The following is a 19,829-nucleotide window of genomic DNA, read 5'->3' as shown; positions in this document are numbered from 1 at the left end:
ATGTTTCAAAGCTTTCAGTTTTAACAATAATTCATATTGTTTGTGCTGTTTGTTTATAATGTAATGTAATGTATCAACAATTACCAGCTAGCCAAAGACCCGCCAAGAATAGGCCTATCAGCTGGATTGTGGTAATCTAATTACAAATGTGTTTAAAGGTGCACTATGTCGTTTTTGTGAAGAAATATCTTCACTGACTGATTTTTTTCTTATTCCTAAACAAACTAAATAAACTTTGTTCATTTTTATGACTGAATAAACAAACTGACCTTAAAGGACGACACAATTTCACACTGTTTTACTTTGTTTATATGTGGCGGACCCTGCCATGGTGCTTATTCCTAAATGAAGCATTATAAAAGAAAGCATCATTTTATTATTTTTTCACAGTCTCTGGTCATTGTTCACGCTGCCAGCGCTAACATCTCTCATTGCAAATGCAAACCCTGTGATTCCCTTCTGGACCAGCAGCAGTCCTCAACCCTTCCTGCTGCTCTGTAGTCAGCTGACCATCACCTGTCTGCACACCTACCTCTCATTTCCCTCAATATAATATACCTGTCAGTGTCCACTCGCTCATTCTCTACACCGGATGCAGATCAGCTAATGTGTTGTTATCGGATTTAGTAATCAAGATACATAGATACAGTATTTAGTTTTGGTGTGACTATACTGTAGGTTAATTATAATGTTTATCTAGTTTGTGAGATACTTGATAGTTTTATCTAAAGGTCTACCGATCATTCTCTGTTCAGTTGCAATCAAATGAAAACCTTATCTGACTTAATGACATTTGTTATCGCTGACAGTATAAAGTTGGCCACAATTGATTGGCCAATTACAAGCTCTTATATGCAGTGTGCATGGTAAACATGTGTCCTGTCAAATCTTTCAATACTTGTTGGACTTGTGTGTGCTGCTTGAAAATGACCCTCAGTCTTAATTAGTTTAGTTTGTTTTGTTTTTGTCTTTAATACAGTGCCAACACCAGTGTATGAATGAATGAATACATTTATTTCAGTTACATCTTGAGAAGAAGGAGATATTAATTCACACACATTTTCTCATAGTCAATAACCCAAAAAGAAATAAGCTGAAGCCCAAGGCTTATTTTTGACTGTCATATGTAAACCAAAGGACAACCCAGTATATCAGCGATATAGCAAAGAAAGAAAATAAATGATTTAATAGATAAATACATTATACTAAATATTCCTTCATTATAATTCATAAACATTTTACATTTTAAGGCTTTATTGAAACTCAACAGAGAGCAACACATTTCCATCCAGCACTGACACTTCTGTATTTTACGTTGGTTCTCACTTTACATGCTTCAAAAATAATCATCCCTCTTAAATTATAATGTCCTTCTCTTAATTAAAAACACACTTTTAATACAGACAGGAAGGCTTGAACTTGAAAAAGTATTTCCAATGTTCATAAATACACAATGTCTTGACATTTTAAGGTGTAGGAGCGTATAAGGTTGGATTACTAGATTCAAGATAAGCAGGTTTATGTTTTATTTCAAGGCCTTTTCTTACTGAAGGGTTGTATAAATGCAGCCAGCCCTGGTGTGAAGGTCAGATCAGTGTGAGCAGAGTGACCCCTGCTGGTGGCTTTCTGCTAATGCAGCTGAGACATTCACCTGTTAGATATAATAATTATCAGACATCAGTTCTTTCTTTCTTTCTTTCTTTTCTCCCCTTTTCTTTCTTTCATTCGTTTCTTTCTTTCTTTCTTTCTTTCTTTTTCTTTCTTTCTCTATATCTTGTCTTCCTTTTTCTCTCTTTCTTTCGTTTCTTTCTATCTTTCTTTCTTTTTCTCTTTCATTTGTTTGTTTGTTTCTTTCTCTCTCTATCTTTTCTTCCTTTTTCTTTCTTTCTTCCATTCGTTTCTCTCTTTCATTCGTTTATTTCTTTCTTTCTTTCTCTGTATCTTTTCTTCCTTTTTCTTTCTTTCTTTCATTCGTTTCTTTCTATCCTTATTTCTTTCTCTCTTTCATTTGTTTGTTTCTTTCTCTCTCTCTATCTTTTCTTCCTTTTTCTTTCTTTCTTTTATTCATTTCTCTTTCTATCTTTTCTTTCTTTCTTCCTTCCTTCCTTCCTTTCTATCTTTCTTTCTTACCTTTTCTTTCTTTCTCTCTTTCATTTGTTTGTTTCTTTCTCTCTCTCTATCTTTTCTTCCTTTTTCTTTCTTTCTTTCAGTCGTTTATTTCTTTCTTTCTTTCTCTCTCTCTCTCTATCTTTTCTTTCTCTCTCTAAATCACGTGTTTTGGGGCGTTTATTCCAGTAATTGTCACTTTTCCCCGCAGTGTGGTCAGTGAAGCGTCTCCTGCTGTCACATGGACGTGTTTAGTCATAGATGATTCAGGTTTATTGTCCGGGAGGCTGTTGGGGTTTGGGCCTGTCAATCATGGGAAGTGGACTGGATTTGTAGGCCGCTGCCCCGGTGGAGGAACCCTCGAGCTCTCCGCAGTGTTGATAGGCCGGTTCCGTGTTGATATCCTGTCAATCTACGAGTCAAAGGGGGAGAGGTCAGTGCAGCTAGCATAGCAGGCTGCGCACCAGACCCAACCAGGAAGTCAACAAAGTTATTAATTAATACTAGTTTCACTTTGAGTCTCCTACATCAACCTTCAGATAACAGCATGAGTTCTGCTGCCTCTCCGGTAAGATATAAACCACCGAGCTGCGTTTGACATGACGCTGTGCTGCATGTAAATATTAGCATGCTAGCTGCTTTAGCTTTAGCCTCGCCTTCGTTCTCCATCGGCTAGCTAGCTGTAACTGTTAGCTAACGATGTTTGTTGACAGCCCTCACTGTAGCAAAGGCATAACAACATACCTAGCGTTGCTAGCTGCTAGCTGTGGGTTAGCTTCTTATCTGTTGTTCAGTTTAAAGTCGCTGACTCGATGCATTTGTCCTGACAGGCTTTGACTGAGATTAAAACTTTGAGCTAACAATGAGGAGTTTAAAGGCGAAAGTGCAGGTCAGCATCAGTCAGATGTAGGTGGGCGTTCAATGGAGGACAAACAAAGACATAAATAACGATAAGATGGAGCTAATCCATGCTAAAAACATAATAATGATGATAATAACCCTGTGTGCATGCAGGTGTCAAATATAAACTAATCAACTTATAAAACTGTAGTAAGAAATTCAACAACAATAACAGCAAATTAAAAATGCAATATTGTTGAATTAGTGTATAGACAGCTATAAAATGGCAAGTGATGTTGGCTATAGATAGATAGATGACAATACTTGGTGCTTTTTATGCCTTTTATATGCCTATATGACCTGCTTGTTTTGCAGACTATTGGGGAGTTATTCCTCATCCTGAGCGAGATGGGTTTCACAGAGGAGCAGATCCAGGCGGCTGTACAGGCGGGCCATTTCTCTGTGCCAGATGCAGCCGAGTGGTGAGTTGTCCCAGCCCTTTTTTTTAATAAATGCCTAGCATTCATTAAATGCAAATATAATTTTCCATAAGTTTCTCCCATAAAACTTCTGTGTCCCTCTCTTATATGTTGACAGGCTCTTACAGGGTCAGTATCCACGGCACAAGTTGGTCAAGCAGTCGTCACAGCCAGCTGAGACAGCATTTTCTGCTTTCAACCCACCCAAAGAGGCAGCGAGCACTTCAGACACGCATACATCTCCTTCTGACAGTAGAGGTACAACACCAAGCAGTTTCGTAAAGATTGTGTTTGCTTTGAAGGATAGAGGACAACATAACAATCAAATAATGCATCATTATAATAATTATTTAGTAGATTAATTCATTTTATTTAACTTAATTTAACCAGGAATTCCCTTGAGATTAAAATCTCTTAATCGAGAGAGACCTGTCTTAGATAGCACAAAGATACAGAAATTATTGATCAAGTCAAAACAGATAACAGTTGTTAAATTAACAAGGGACAGCAGAAACATAATACAAAGTCCAGCTTACGTATAGCAATTGCATTCTTCAGTTACACAGAGAGTCTTATCAGAGTTTTGAGACAAAATCATTAAACCATAGTGTGATCCGAAGGTTACCCATGACCAGGCTGCAGAATCTGAGAAATGCCCTGTAACTATTTTTTTGTAATCATGTAGTAGTTTTCAGTAACACTTAGATAAGAAAGGAATAGTTCAGGGTGCAAGTTTAAGTGTATGTTTTGTTTTTATTTCAAAAGCGTCCCCTTCATTGGTGTTGAGACCATCACAGTCATGCAACCTGTCCCCGGACCCTCTACCAGTCGAGTCCCGCATCAAACAGGACAAGAGTGGCTTTGAAGAGCAGCAGAGACAGCGTGTTGCTCAGGAGGCCAGAGCAGAGAGAAAGCAAAAGAAACAGGTCAGAAGTGCTGAAAATGAAGACTTCTGCTGACGAACGGTGCAAACTCAGTCAGAGTGGTAGTTGATATTGATATTGCACAAAGAACAACATTTTCTTTAGCCTAGGGTCATTTGTAATCACAGAACAGAACATCTTACGTGTGTTGGTCTTCCAGGAGCGTGAGTTGGTGTTGAAGCGGATAGCTGAGGATCGGAGGAGCCTGCAGGAAAAGAATCAGCCCAGCGCCGCCACAGAGACGTCTCCCCCAAGTGACCAAGGGCAGAAGCTTGGTGGAAAGGTTCAGACTAATATAGATAACAACTGCGTTCTCATGGTGAGGCTATGGAGAATTTACATTTTTGTGTGTGCATGTAGTAAATTCAATGAAACTACAGAACTGCATTTGTTTAAACCTCATGTTTTCTGCTACAGATTCGGCTGCCATCCGGTGAGTCCATGCGAGAACGCTTCCCAGCTGACGCTCCTCTGCGCAGCGTCGTGGAGCACATCACCGGACGTCACCCCTCCCTGGCCTCCTTCTCCCTCCTTCAGGGTTTCCCTCGGAAACGCTTTGGAGAGGCAGAGCTTGCTTGCTCTCTGCACTCTCTTGGCCTCACACCCAACGCCGCACTGTGTATTCAGACCACTCCTCCAGAGACTCCGCAGGACGCGCAGAGTCCTGCAGATCCTCCATCCGCGGGACACGACGAGCAGCCTCCACCCTGTGATGCGCCTCCTCAGCCACCTATCCCTGTCCTGGAAGGGCTGGGAGGGCAGGACCTTGTTCCACCTCCTCCACTGCCCAACCAGCTGTGGGAGGAGGCAGCGAATTATGCAGGGATACCTGGAGTCGGCCCCTCACTGTCAGGGCCCAATCACTTCTGGGGTAAGTATTAAATCCCATATTTAAAAAAAGGAAGTTTTAAAGAGACGGTTCACCACAAAATACAGAAAAATACTATTTACTTTTTCCAGAAATAAATCTGCCAACTGTATCACTGCACAGAAGGAAGCATGCATCTACTCATGGACAAGAAGCTCATGCTCGTGACAGAGCAGGATGTACATGGCTAAGATGTAACTGTAACAAGCTTAGTTAGCTCGCCTTTTATCCATGAGTAGATGCGCGTTTCCTTCTGTGCGGCGATATGGAAAGAAAATAGTTCCTACATGAAAGTGCTCATGACAACGTCTGCGGATCAAACATCCTACACAAATTATTTATAGAGTTTCAAAGAGGAAGGAGTTGCATTTTGAAATGTTTTTTTAAAGTTTTGAAGAACTCCTCACTCACTCAAGTGTCACTCAACATGGAAACATGTAAGTCTACAGGAGATGATGTTACAATCCAATATTTGCATTATTAGTTCAGACCATCACTGTTTTTGTGGTCAGTGTGGCGTGTTGCTTCAGATACCGATGAGCCTCTACTGCCATTATCAAAGAACAAGCCATTCAGAGGCATAAATCAGAATGGTAGCAAATTCAAAATGTTCTGTTGTTGCTGTTGAGAAAACAGAAAACAAAACTCTGTAGTTTCTGAATTCATTCAAAATTCATCTAGAATCAAAGGAGCAGATTGAGGTTTGAAGTGTATTTCATTTATATAGCACTTTAAAAGCAAACAGCAAAGTGCTTCACAATAACAGACACACGTAGATACAGGCAAAAAAATACACATGTATATGGTGAAGTAAGATTGAAATAGAGGCAGTCACATAGCAAATGATTAATGAAACTAAGCAAATTAAAAACAAAACACATTTACTATGATAAAAAACCCAATAATTATGAAATTCGGGATCACAGTTAACATCTCACCTTTATGTTTTTATTTCATACCGAGCTCTGTAAATACTCCAACTATGCATCACTTTATATTTCCAGTGGAGAAAGTTTCTGGGATTTTCCCTTCCAAAATGGCTCCTCCGTATTGCGGCTCTATAGGCTCGATTGTTTCAACAACCCCAAATGTTTATTCAAAGATTAGCTGTTTTTAGTCATCGGATGACATTGCTGGTGCTGTTCAACAGGACGAGGTCAGAGGTTGGTTCCTGGAAATGCTGAGGAAGCTGCTGGCATCGAGGTTGACGAGGAACAAGACGTAGAGGAAGAACCACCTCACATGCTGAACGGTACTGTTCCCTCTGCTCTGTCTGGGGTTACTGCAGACACATCATCCCTCCTTTGACCTACATTTAGCTCCCCCCCACCCCACCCCACTTGTCTCCGTTTATTCATCCACGCCACAGAGAACTTTTTGTTCTCCCATGCCAGAAACAGATGATGCAGCCTCTCGCTTTCAGCTGTTGGAGTAACTTTCATTCAGCTTCATACTATACGTTACATAAGTCTCTGAGCATACAGAACATTAGACTGACTGACCTACTATGTTGGTCATATGTGAGAAAGATTAGGATTAGGAAATATATGGGTGAATGCCCCTTTCCTGTCAAGCATACATTACACATTACTCTGAACTTCTGAGCCATACCGGAGAGAACTGAGTTCCCAGAGTGCTTAAAGGCGGTCAGCCAATTATGTTCATACTTTAAGAGCATGTGGTTGCGATATAGTATTCTGAATGTGTGCCGGAACACAGAGGTAGAGGAGCTCGATCCCAGCTGAAGCTTGTTAGAGATCGAGAGAGAGGAAGATGTTGGTTAGAGGTGTGGGATATAAAAATGCTACTGATTTTTCACTGTTAAGACAATAGGACGAGATAAATGCTCAAGAAGTGACTTTTACTGTGTATTTATGTGCTATTCAGTAACTACTTGATTATAAGAATATCTTCCTGTCTTTTGTGTTATTTTCACAGGAATGCCGAGGCTGCCTTTCTTTCCGGAGAACAGGTTCAGAGGAGAGTTTGAGCCCAGGCACCACTGGCCAGAGCAAGGCAATCGACTCAGGTGGGTGTCCACTAAAGATGCAGTGATTTTTAGATTAAGCAATTAGTCTAATTAGAAAGTTAGTTGCCAAACTATGTTGTTAATTGATACATCATTTCAGGCATTTGTCAAATATAAGATGTCAAATATTTGTTGGTTCCAGCTGGATATGTTGCCTGTCTGTGTCATTTATGATAGTAAATTAAATGCTTTGGGTTTTTGACTGTTGTTTGGACAAAAGAAGCAATTTGAAGAAGTCACTTTGGGCTCTGAGTGATTATGATGAGCATTTTTCACAATTTTTATGACATTGTATCGACTAATCAATTAATCCAGAAAATAATCGGCAGATTAATCAGCAATAAAAATAATTAATAATTGCAGCCCTAGTGTCTAAAGATAATGACACTACTATGATGTAGGATCTGTAATGCATGTTTTCCACTGGACTACAGCTGATTTTTAAGATCTTGAAGTTGCTAATAAAGTTAAACATCTTGGTCATTTTATTACAAAACAAGACAGGTGATGATGACATTTATAGGCAATGTTGCGAGATGTATGCACAAGCAAACATGTTTTCATGCAAGTTTAGTGTATTTACAGATGGAGTGAAAGCATACTGTACACCACTTTATACTGCACACTTGTGGTCAAACTACAGAAAAGCAAGCTTATGGAGACTTCAAGTAGCTTATAATGAGGCCTTGAGAATATTACATAAGAGACCTAGATGGATTCCTGGAGGTGAGATGTTTGCTGCTGCAGGAGTCAGTGCTGTTCAAGCTGTTTAAATAAATCTCATGTATACATTTATTTGCTGATTTAATGCCTCTGAAAATGAAATCATCTTGGTTTTTATCAAAAATAAGGTTTGGCACTACACGCTACCAATCCCAGATGTGGAGACATTGGTACAGCTGTCTCTTTGTAAGACACTGATGTATTTTACTTTTAAACTGCTCAACATTTGCTCGTTCCAGCTGCTCAAATGTGTAAATTTGCTGTTTTTCTGTGAAACTGTAATAGGATTACAGTTTCCCAGATGATTGTGAAAGTCAGTAGATTAATCAATTGCTCTTACAGCAACAGTCTGTTTGACATTTATAGGCATTATGAGTCATACTGTAATTAGACAGGAAGGTGGAAAAAGAAGATTGATAACAATCTCCAAGTTGCAGAGTGTTTTAAGTTCCTGTGAGTCAGCTCTACATTAGAAATCTTTTCCGCTGTACTTTCGGTAATTGAAAAAGGAAAGGTGTGGAAATGTGTTTCAGGGAGGCTCCAGAGGAGGACCCAGCAGAGCCTGAGGATGCCGGAGGTCGGGTGGCGCCTGGAGCTGCAGGTCTGGCTGCGGTGGAGCGTCTTCAGAGAGCTGCACAGCAAGAAGACCCCCGTGCCTCCCAAGGACAACCATCACCCCCTAAAAGACCCTTCAGGACACCCAGCGTGCCCTCCCTATGTGCCTTGGCCACCCGCGCAACTGTCCACCTCATGACTGGTACAAAGACGATGTAAAATACTCACTGATTTCTGTCTCATGGCTTTGTTTACTCACGTTGTCACTCTCTGCGCTCTCAGCTCCCAGCATGCAGTATAGCAGCAGTCTGGCGGGCCTCACCCCAGAACTCGCGGAGCTTCTGCTCAACCACATGTCCCGCGAGAGGCTCCTACGTCCACGCACACTAGAGCTCTTCTTCGGCTGCCCATTGCAGAAATTTGTCCTCAACTGCTACCCTTACTCCACCAATGAGCTCCTGCGGCAGCTACGGGCCTTCACAGCGCTGAAGCATCTGAGTCTGGTCAACTCTCCTCTCATCACAGGTATTAGATTTTATCCCAGGAGTTTCAGGGCTTTTCAGATATCAGTTTTGCTTTGGCAACTTCATTTTAATCTCCTCATCTTGTTTTGTCCAGACTCTGGGCTGTCAATCCTGTCCAGCCTGGTCAAACTCCAGTACCTCAACCTGGCCTCCTGTAGCAAACTGACTGACTCCTGTCTGCAGCATATAACAGGTCAGGCTCTCTACAAACCATCTTGTGAACAAGCTTCTGACTGTTTACTAGAGGGGATAATAGGCATAATAATTACAATTACGTAACACCAGAACACCAGATCCCAACATAAGCTGCTCTGTGTTAAGTACTTGCTGATTTTTGTCACGTATTGACTTGTTATTTTCCTTCTTTCTGTGTCTACAAGGTTTAAAGAGCCTCTGTTTCCTGTCTCTGGACCACACCAAAGTGACCGATGCCGGGATGGTGCTGTATCTCCAGTCAGCGCCGTCCTGTCTCTCTCAGCTCAGCCTGAACCAGACGGCTGTGACCGAAGCCACACTGGCAGTCCTGCCCTCCTGTGTGCCACAGCTGAGGCTCCTTAGCATCAAGCAGACGAAGGTACTTCAACTTGCAATAATAAAATCACGTTTGTTTTTTTAATGGAGTATGGTGGAAAGCGACATAGCAGCTGATTCTGGTTAAACAAAAAAGGATTTAACTCTTCAACACAAAGGTTTATCTCTCTAAGGATCCTGTCTGTAATGTCAGAAACTTAAGAATAACAACCTCTGCCCGTCAGGGGCAAAAACAAGCACTTTTAGAGGATGCACTTTGACAGTCAAAGATGCCCTCAATGACTAAGTTATAGCCATTGCAGCCTGTGTCATGGCAGCCAGTTGAGAGGATCTACTGGACCAATTCCAAAACTACACGACAAAAGACGTAAACGTAGGGACCATAATACTGAATAATGAAAAAGTTTTTAAGAATTTCTCTTTTTTTCTGTCAGGTCAGAGATGTGTCAGCTTTGGCACAACTGTCCAGCCTGCAGACTCTCAACCTGGATGGGACAGGTGTGACAGAAGGCTCCCTGGAGCACCTCGCATCCCACCCCACCCTGTCCTCCCTCAGTTTGGCGGGAGTCCCCGTAGCGGACGGCAATCAAGCCCTGCAGATTATCTCAGGTTAGCAATTAGAAAGGAACTTTCAAAAATGAGCGGCTGGTGGAATTGAAACAAAACTGTCGAAGTTTGTGGTGAATCACAGGTTTCTTGTTTCCTTGCAGGTCTAAAGTTGACTCAGCTGACACTCCCCGGACGACACTCTGTGACAGACAGCGGGTTGTCGTTCCTCTCTAGACTGTCTCTGCTCTCAGAGTTGGACCTGACAGACTACACACAAGTCACAGACCAGGGAGTCAGCCAGCTCTCCAGCATGACCAGGTCATCACCATACTTTATAACAGTTGTTTTTCGTACTGTGCAATACACTTGTGCTGGTATCATTGCAACAGCAACAGTACTGTGTTGCTTTGCTAGCCTCTTTGACAAACCAGATCTACCCAACAGTGATATGTCATTGCTGGTCAGACTAGCTGCTAGTTTGGGGTAAATTTGGGTGACATTTGTAAAAGTGTTATAGTGTTATGATATAAAACATCAAACGTACATTTTAGATGGATGAGATGGAGACATACGGCTTACATAAACTGTATGCAAGCTACATAACACAGGTTCTCTACTACTTCCAAGTTATTGTCTACAAACACTGTGATTTGGTCTGTTGTGTGTACTCTGTGTGTAGGTTGAAGAAGCTGTCACTCAGCAACACTCAGGTGACAGATGCAGGGCTTCCCTCTCTGCGGGGGCTGCAGGAGCTGCAGGAGCTCTGTTTGGACCGAACGGCAGTCACCAGTCGAGGAGTGGCCGAACTCATCATCTGTCTGCCGCACCTGCAGGTCAGTTTATTCGTCCATCCGTCAACTGCCTAGCAGAGACTTAGTTTAAGAAATTGTAGAGAAATCATATTTGCGACTCTGTAATTTGAACATTTTGTTATTGTAAACACCGGTTAGCTTGCATCACATTTAACCCTGGTTTTATCTCATCTAAAGGTTATACTTTATACTATTTAATATAAGTTTATACACTTATTTGGATATTTACAAACCCTGCTGCACTACAGCTCATTAATTTAAGGTTAAAAGTGGTGAAAATTTGATAAATCAGGCCTATATGTGGAGCTTAGTTGCAGCCCTATTTTGGAGCTAATTTGGACATTTAAGGACTTTCCAGTTGGATGTACAGTTGCTGACAGGGTATTTAGTAGGTCGTATAAAAACGGTCTCCGTTCATTCCTGAAGGTTTAAGAAACAAGTTAAGGCATCTGATATTATCTAATGTTATATGAAAGATATTTTGCTGATGTTAATGGTGTTTTTGCTGTGTTTTTCAGGTGTTAGGTTTAGCCAGCACTCAGGTGGGAGACAATGTTGTGAGGAAAGGTCTGATCCGCTGCAATCAGCTTGTTAAACTCAATCTCAGCCGCACACGGATCACAGACCACGGTGAGGCCAACCTCTAAAATCCACCACAACATATAAACTTAATCTTTTCTTACCTGGCTGAACATTCTCTATGTATTTTTATTTTTTCCTCAGGCCTCAAGTTTTTGAAACACATGCATCTGGCTCAGGTGAATCTGGACGGCACCGGCGTCAGTCTGATGGGCATTGCAAACCTCCTCTCCTTCACCAACATCAGCAGCATTCGGGCCAGCAACACTCGCACCGTTTCCCCTGATGACGTCTCCGATGAGGAGTGGGCGGCCCAGTGAGCAAGGATTCCCTCGGTTGGTCCACACGTAACTGCACCTGAATGCGCCTCCGACTGCTGCGGTCCCCTTTTATCAGCCACTGAAACATGCTGCCAGCAGCAACAAACGTAACTGAAACACTCCTACTTGCACTGTTTCAACTGCACCTAGTGTCGCTAATCTGTCAATCAGGCACAAGTTGGAACCTTAGACGGGAGCCTTGTTTTTAAAAACAAGGCCATTTCTAACGTTTACGTATATATAATTAATCCGTATTTACTTGCATACACTGCAGCCGTTTTGTCTCTGGAAAACTCCACCTGACAAACTTTAAAGCTTTATGTGCAGCCTTATAGGTTGGAACTATGCGTGTTTCTCCTGGTTTGCACTTTTTGAGCCGACTGGTAGGAACATATTAAATGTTGGAAATATAACTTATAACACAGCATGTATTTTCAGACTGTAATGACTAACAGACTGGTTTATGTAGAAACTAAATGAAAGACTTAAATAACAAATAGTCAGTGCAGCCACATATGGTTGATGACGAACTTTTGGAAGGATGTGAAGGCAGATAATGTCTTCCAGTAATTATTCTGTGACTTGTTATAAAAGGGGAATTCTGGTGTTTTTAAACCGCAGCCTCGGTTTTACATGTTTGATGTGTAAATGATTCAACAAAATATTTGGAAACAGTCAAGTAGATCGCCTCAGCTGGCAGCTGTGACACATCTGTCAATGGCTGCAATGTAATCATCACAACTGCGTCCATCAAAGACTTGTCAACTAAAAGTGTTTGGTTTTGCCTCTGTAGACCTTTTTGTTAAATAATAAGATCCTTTTTGTAACCAGACACACAATTCTCACTCACAGGGAAGTCTCGCTCTCGCGTAAGGTACGTTGTTTTAGTTGTTGCCTCATCTTAATTGGCAAAATATTCAGCCGTGACTCCAAACTCCTCTTTCCAACGATTTCAGACCTTGAATGAGACTTCTCACTGGTCACAAAAAGGATCTTACTACTTAATAATAACTTCTGTCTTTGTAGTAATTATGTCTATATTGTTATCAGACACTTGGAATAACAACCTTCGTCTGTCTGTGGCAAAAATAAGCACTTTTACTATCTACTGGACCGATTCCAAAACTTTTAGTAAGTCCGAATGATTTACACAACAGCACATGTAAATGTAGAGCTCAAGTTTAAAAATACCTGAATTCCCCTTTAAAAGTAACAGTAACTCTTGAGCTGTTTTCATGTCATGTTGGATTCATTTTCATATTAGCTTGAGTATTAAAATTCAAGAACACTATTAATCATGCTGCAAACACTACCATAGATGTCAGCTGTCTAAGATGAAGTAAATATTAATTTCAGTTTGATTGTAATAGTTGCAGCTGCAGAAGATAAAAAAAAACATTGGCTCCTATTAGTTTATGATTGGCTATCGAGTATAGTTGCCAGCATGACAAAAGAAATTGTTCACATTCCAACAAAATGTTACCGTCATGTTTTCTCACTACAGTACAAACCAAATGTTTTAAAGCATTCTGTCAGACGTCTTTGTCCACGACTGTTTTTCTCGTTTAAGTACACACTTTGTCAAAACATTTTTTTTTCTTTGTGAGGCGAGTTTGCAAGTTATGTGAAAATATGTTTTTGAGATTAGCAGAAAATGGTTTCTTGATGAAATTGTGTTGTACGGTTGAAGAGATTGGCGTGTAAAATTGTTAACATGAAAAGGATCTGGCTGAAATTTGAATTTTTGTTACGAGAAACTTAGTATTTTTGTGTGGTGGTTGGTGTTTGCATATGCAGCCAGATTTCTGCTTTGACCTTTTTCTCCCAGTTTGACATGAACACAGCTCTACTGAGAGCTCATAATGAAGATTTAATAACTTGTGATGTCACCTGTATGGATGTTAGATTAAAGCTAACCGCGTCACCTTAAAACTTAGATTTTCCTTTTTTAAATGCATCCTGGAGATGCACTGGATTCATTTCATAGTTTTTATGAGTGGCTGTCATTTTACCTTATTTTACTAGCATTAGTTATTCTGAGAAATGACTATTTTTTTGGACAGCCCAGCCATTTTCAGTTATATGGAAGAGAAGGTGAGCCGCGTACACACACTTCAGTGTAGTGGCTGTAAGATGAGGTCGGATCTATGCAGCCATGGGGCTCACGCCAGAATCCAAAGCAACTTCTTTAAATCACTTCAAGTTTTGTCCTCTTGTTTACAGAGATGTAAAATAGTTTATTTTCCCTAACAGGTTTTGATTTTTGGATACAAGTTCTGTATTCATTAAGTAAAATAATAAAGTCTTCTCAATCTAAAACGTGCTGGGTTTTTTTTGTTCCGTTTATTCAGACAAACCTTTATTGCATTACATTGTTAAATAAGGCAGAACTGCTCTTTTACACAGAAAAAAAAAAAAAAGTCAACTTTTAAATATCATAAAATATGACCTAAAAGCTGCTGCATACATGATGGGGTAAAACAGAACATTTGGAAAAATAAAACTTTCCTATGAAGACAGCACAATGGAATGCATTCCAAAATGCACTGAGATGCTTCAGGTGAATCAGCCAATCAGAGTGCAGCCTGAGGTGAAGGGAGAGGGAAGGGTTGGGTGGGGTTCAGCACGGTGCAGCACTGTCAAACCAAGATGGAAATACAGTACGACATGTACAAGAGACGTGCCCAATAAGATGCATAAGAGATTGTATCAGTTCTACTTCGGACGTTTCCTGCAACGCAAACACTGCTCGTCCCCGCAGGAGCCTGCAGGTCAAATCCATGATGCAAGATAAAGGAGTGGCTCAGAGTGTGATGTTTGTTTAGATGTCATGCGCTTGCTTTTCGATCTTCGATTTCAAGTGCTCCTTGTACGCCAGGATGTCCCTGTTCCACTTCGTGATGGTTTGATTCTCACACACCCAGATCTCCTGAGCAACCTGGAGAAAAAGATGAAGGTCACGATGGTGTGAGATACAACTGGTTACGTAAAATCCGATTTACAGATAAATCCATTAAATGATGGATGATTTACCTGCTGAATTAGCCTGAAGTCGTGGCTAACTAGCATCATGCCGCCGTCAAACTCGTTGATGGCGTCTGCCAATGCGTCGATGGTCTCGATATCCAAGTGATTGGTCGGCTCGTCAAGGAACAGCATGTGAGGGTTCTGCCAGGCCAGCCAGGCAAAACACACCCGGCACTTCTGACCATCTGACAAGTTCCTGATTGGACTGACCTGGAAGACATTTCAGGTGTTAATGTAGAGACAGTTGCAGCAAACTAAAAAATAAAACTATAATCTGGAAGAGTGCTGCAATCCTACCTGCTGTTTTCCTGTCAGCCCGTAGCGACCGATGATCTTCCTCATCTCCTCTTTTTCTTTGATCTCAGGAAAACATTTCATCATGTACTCCAGAGGAGACAGGTCCAGTTCCAGCTGCTCTGTCAGATGCTGTAACACAGGCAGATACATAGACATTTAATTTCATAGTAAATATACTTTCTGTTGAAGGTCTAGCAGAGCTTTATTGGTGTGAAACATGCAGGAGTACTGAGGCTCAGTGTTTTACCTGGTGATATCTGCCAATCTTGACGTGAGAATGTTTGCGGATCATACCATCGCAGGGGAGGAGCTGCAAAAACATAGAATGAACTTTAATCCCCTGAAGACAGCTGCAGCTTGTGGGATAATGGGCAAATATGCTGTACCTACCTCTCCCATCAGCAGCTTCAGCAGTGTGGACTTTCCTGCTCCGTTGGGTCCCACCAGAGCCACTCGTGTATCCAAGTCAATACCAAACTCCAGGTTTTTATATATGTGCGGCTATAAGAAACATTGACATAAGTGAGTGAGACACGCATCTACTGTTAAGTGAACAAGGCTTTTGTCCATGCTGTATTTAAAATACTCACCGTGTTGTCGCTGTACTTGAAGCTCACATTCTGAACCATGATAACAGGAGGGGGAATCTTCCCACAGGGAGGAAAATAAAATGACAGAGTCTGTGGGAGACAAACAGACAGCAATATTATAAATGTGAAACCATTTCACAAAATGTGTGTCACTGGGTCAGAAAGCTACTGAAAGTTCCTTAAACCACCATATCAACCACATCACAGTACCTTGTCATTCACAACTTTTTCAGTCAAGCCGGATGCCACCATCTTCTGCAGAGTCTTCTCTTTGCTCTGCGCCTGTCGTGCCAGCTTTGCAGAGCCGTGTCCAAACCTGGCAATGTAATTCTGCAGGAGGTGGGTGTAAACAGAAAATTTAGTTCTGAGAATTATTCAGAATTTAAATTGGCACTAGCTTTTAAGTTGAACAATTTGTTAAGCTGAGGTGGTAAGCCACCCAGACCCTGACATGCGATTAATGTAGTTAAAAAAAGGACAGCCTAAACATTACCCACACTAAATAGTTCTGCTGTGTGAAATGGCACCTCTTCATTTGAGATATTAGCTAAAGCTTGACCAATATTGCCAATCTCAGATAAACTGAAACTGTCAATCACACTAGATCAGTGTGCTAGGTATCTCAACAAAAACGGTTCTTTTGCTACCATCCACAACTTTTGACAATGGAAACGCATAGAGAACCGTTCTAATGTGTTACGAACTGAACTGCTTTGTGGAAATGGGGCCACAGAATGTTCTCTGAACTACCCATTGTGTGCAGTGAAAACTTTCCACCACATGGTGTCTCTCATTTACCTTCATATGTGCTATCTGGTCCTGTTCCCAGTTGAAGCGCTTCATCTGGTTTTCTTCCAGCTCCTCTCTGGTCTTCACATACTGGTCATAGTTACCCTGAAGCAGAAATAGATTTGCATGATCATCCAACAGGGCGGCACACATAATTAGTAACAGCCCGCCTCTAATTTCCTTATTTAGGATTAGGGATTCACATATGGGAAAAGTAAATTCAAGATACTTTGTAAAGATGTTCCAAGGGATGCTGAGGCTTCTAAGATTTTGCGATTAAAAAAAAGGCACCAGCAGTGGTTTCAGCCAGTGTTCTTACCGTGTAGTATTTCAGTTTTCTCTGATGCAGGTTGATGATGTTGGTGCACACACCATTCAGGAAGTCTTGAGAGTGGGAGATGAGCACGAGGATTCGCTTGAACCTGACGACAAAAAGCAGGATGAGCGATACACTTCAACTGTTTGGACTCATTTAAGTGATGAAGAAGGATGTGAACTTACGACTTGAGCTCCTCCTCCAACCACACACAAGCATCCAGATCCAAGTGGTTGGTGGGCTCATCCAGCAACAGCATGAAAGGCTTGATGAACAGGGCTCTGAACAAATGGAGGATAGTCATTTAAATTCCATTAACACAAACCTTTTTTTCCTGTACTCTAGAAACACAAAAGAGAATAATAAAGCCAAGGGGTGACTCAGCAGAATCAGTTTAACATTACAATTAAGGGAGGAATCCACATATGGACTACTCCACTTCCATGGCTTTTAATGCGTAATTCACAGCACAACATACACTTTCTGAACTAGATTACCACTACTCGATTTGAATGCAGCATTTTACAAATCAAGGCAAATCAGAACCATTTTGAGACAGAGGAAGGTTGTGTCACATAATGACACTAAATGGCTCAATACTAAGTGCTTTAGTCTTCACCTGGCCAGAGCAACACGCATCCTCCATCCTCCACTGAAGTCCATCATTTTCTTTTGCTGCATAGCAGCGGTGAAACCCAAACCGTGGAGGATCCGAGAGGCTCGCACCTCTGCTTTGTCTGCATCCAGCTCCTCCAGACGCTCATACAGCTCCATCAGCTTCTCACACTCGGCTGTGCAGGGGTGACAGAGAGGCATTAGTATTAATTTGTTATAAACAACTCTGACTTCATGTTCCCTTGTCTTCCATGCAAATCTGTTAGTTTGACTTAGCAACACTCAAACTTTGTTGTGTTTTATGGACTTTATTTCAGAATTTTATTTTCAGGTTGCTCAACTCAACTATTTTGCTCCAGTGACAATAAATTTAATCTCTGCAGTTATTGCATAATACATCACATCTGACTCACAGTCCACAGCAGCGAGTCTCTCTGCCTCCTTCTCCAGCATAATCCTCTGTTCATCCACCTCCATGACACAGTGCAGAGCCGTCTTCTCACTGGGTGCCATCTCCCGGGTCAAGTGGTAAATATCAATGTGCTCTGGAATGGGAATCTCACGATGCCCGATGGCTGACAAAAGCATGGACTTTCCTGGCAGATATAAATAGATAAAAGTTATTTGTCATGCATGTTACATCCAAAAATCTTTCCTTTCAACATTCATCCCATTTCTATTAGGGGAAACTTTGAATGAGCAAATGTGTATAAGGAATAGGTTTAGGGGGAAGTGAACTAATAGAATAGTTAGTATGTACTGTTTTTGCGTTGAAGGAGTGTAGGTTTAAGAATGTCCAAGTTCCCAGAACAGCAAAGGAGAACATTTTATCAGTTACTGGGAAATGTACAGGCCACTGACTAGCAATATCTTATGCCGGGAGAGACCATTTACCTGTGCCATTAAGGCCAATGAGCCCATAGCGTCTGCCTGAGTTGAGCTCCAGGCTGGTGTCCGCTAAAAGTTCTTGGCCATGGAAGGTGAGCGACAGGCTGCTAATGTGGACATCAGTGCTGTTGGGGTGTGAGGCCAGAACGCCCGTCACTGCCCGTGCCTCGGTCTTTGCCAGCTCAAATTCATCCAGCTCCTTCGTTAAACTGGCAACGCCTGTCAAAAAAAAAGGATCAGAATGAAAAATTCCTGCCGATTAATTTGCTTACATTTGAAGCTAAACGTGAACCCATCTCTGGGATGTTACAGGCCAAATAAATCACAGCAAAGTCTGTAACATGAAGTCAAAGATGAGTCCTCTTACCATTGCTCTCTTCTCCATTACTCTGGGCCTCTGATTGTTCACCCTCCTCATCAGGTTTCTTTGTACGCTGACGAGCTTTAGCAGCCTCCTTCTTCTTTGCTGCCTTCTTCTTGGCTAAGTCGGATGGCATGGTTGTATAAGGCTATTCAAAGGCAGAAAATAAAAAGAAGAGACACACAGATCAAGATCAACAATCGTATTCTTTAGTAATATCATGTTATATCAGGAAAAAATATTACCCTGACTTTAAGTCGTTTTAATGATTTCATTTCATTATACCAGCCAATATTACCGAGATTGAATCTAGGTAAAAGTGGCTAATCGCTTCAAGAATGTAGCGCTTGGAGCGGAACCAGTGTCCTTAACATGCCGGCATTTCATCTCACGGTTTCACTTACACGTACAGCTGGTTTCAAAACGGACGAATATTAGAAAACACCGAACATGGTCACCAGTTAAGCCTGAGGATCGATGATGATGGTGGTAATGCCGACCAAAACCGATTTTTGGTCCTTTTCTCAACCACCTGCTTGCACGTTGGGCTCCTCTCATTATAAAGCCTGATAGCTAGCCCAGCTGTTGCTAACGGCACTTTAGCGGATGCCGCTGATATTAAAAGCGGATTTGTCACTTCTCGATGAATTAGCCGATGATGGTGCTCAAACAGCTGCGTGAGCCGATTAAGACAGAATGTCGTACACGGGTGTTATTTCAGAACAATTTTGATAAAGTGGACATTAGCGGCGTTAGCTCTCCGGCTAAGCTAACAACGGTGGCTAGCTAACTACCGTTACAAGTGACAGGCCCGAGCCGCTAAAGCTAACTTGACGCAAGGCCCGAGTAGCGACGACAAGGTCTAAGACGGCTAACTCGGCGTTCAACTAGTCTTCTTCGAGCTTAGATGTATTTAAACATAAACCTGTGTATATTACCCGTTAGAGCCGTAGTTGTCAGAAACCATAAATATCATTCTTACCCTGAAAACGGATATCTGGTCTCGGGAGCACACTGACGTCTCGTGTCCACTTTTCGCCGGGTGGATGTAGCCGATCGCCAAACCGCCAGACGGACCATATATGGTCAAAAGGGCGGAGAGAAAGGA

The 19,829-nt window shown here is 41.6% G+C and overlaps 2 protein-coding genes across 2 annotated transcripts; one reads left to right on the top strand and one right to left on the bottom strand.

Moving 5' to 3' along the window:
- Positions 1 to 2,256: 2,256 nt before the first annotated feature.
- LOC311249906 (uncharacterized protein) lies at positions 2,257 to 13,758 on the top strand. Its single transcript, XM_084341297.1, has 17 exons — positions 2,257 to 2,674; positions 3,322 to 3,428; positions 3,544 to 3,683; positions 4,191 to 4,351; positions 4,509 to 4,667; positions 4,766 to 5,219; positions 6,367 to 6,468; positions 7,155 to 7,245; positions 8,502 to 8,725; positions 8,806 to 9,048; positions 9,142 to 9,240; positions 9,428 to 9,621; positions 10,013 to 10,187; positions 10,289 to 10,445; positions 10,807 to 10,960; positions 11,458 to 11,569; positions 11,663 to 13,758. The coding sequence occupies exons 1-17, from the start codon at positions 2,654 to 2,656 to the stop codon at positions 11,836 to 11,838; spliced, it is 2,769 nt and encodes a 922-aa protein (XP_084197423.1). The 5' UTR covers positions 2,257 to 2,653; the 3' UTR covers positions 11,839 to 13,758.
- Positions 13,759 to 14,162: 404 nt separating this feature from the next.
- Positions 14,163 to 19,803, bottom strand: abcf2b (ATP-binding cassette, sub-family F (GCN20), member 2b). The gene is made up of 15 exons (XM_084341299.1): positions 19,704 to 19,803; positions 18,728 to 18,869; positions 18,367 to 18,579; positions 17,886 to 18,068; positions 17,477 to 17,648; positions 17,043 to 17,138; positions 16,861 to 16,963; positions 16,551 to 16,646; positions 15,963 to 16,082; positions 15,753 to 15,842; positions 15,553 to 15,663; positions 15,410 to 15,472; positions 15,163 to 15,291; positions 14,872 to 15,075; positions 14,163 to 14,776 (listed from the first exon to the last, which is right to left on the bottom strand). Exons 2-15 carry the CDS (start codon positions 18,855 to 18,857, stop codon positions 14,660 to 14,662), a joined length of 1,827 nt encoding a protein of 608 aa, XP_084197425.1. The 5' UTR covers positions 18,858 to 18,869; positions 19,704 to 19,803; the 3' UTR covers positions 14,163 to 14,659.
- Positions 19,804 to 19,829: the final 26 nt, after the last annotated feature.

The sequence above is a fragment of the Pagrus pagrus genome (genome assembly GCF_965226575.1).
Source record: "Pagrus pagrus genome assembly, chromosome: 20".
Taxonomy (NCBI): Eukaryota; Metazoa; Chordata; class Actinopteri; order Spariformes; family Sparidae; genus Pagrus; species Pagrus pagrus.
The sequence above is the reverse complement of the archived record's forward strand: the minus strand, read 5'-3'. Positions and strand labels throughout refer to the sequence as shown.

Coding starts and splice junctions, on each gene's coding strand:
- LOC311249906 (XM_084341297.1), top strand. CDS start 2,654: ATGAGTTCTGCTGCCTCTCCG. Junction 9,241..9,427: donor CTGTCTGCAGCATATAACAG/GTCAGGCTCTCT, acceptor TGTGTCTACAAG/GTTTAAAGAGCCTCTGTTTC. Junction 10,961..11,457: donor TCTGTCTGCCGCACCTGCAG/GTCAGTTTATTC, acceptor TGTGTTTTTCAG/GTGTTAGGTTTAGCCAGCAC.
- abcf2b (XM_084341299.1), bottom strand. CDS start 18,857: ATGCCATCCGACTTAGCCAAGAAGAAGGCAGCAAAGAAGAAGGAGGCT. Junction 18,580..18,727: donor TAATGGAGAAGAGAGCAATG/GTAAGAGGACTC, acceptor TTTTTTTGACAG/GCGTTGCCAGTTTAACGAAG. Junction 18,069..18,366: donor CATTGGCCTTAATGGCACAG/GTAAATGGTCTC, acceptor TATATCTGCCAG/GAAAGTCCATGCTTTTGTCA.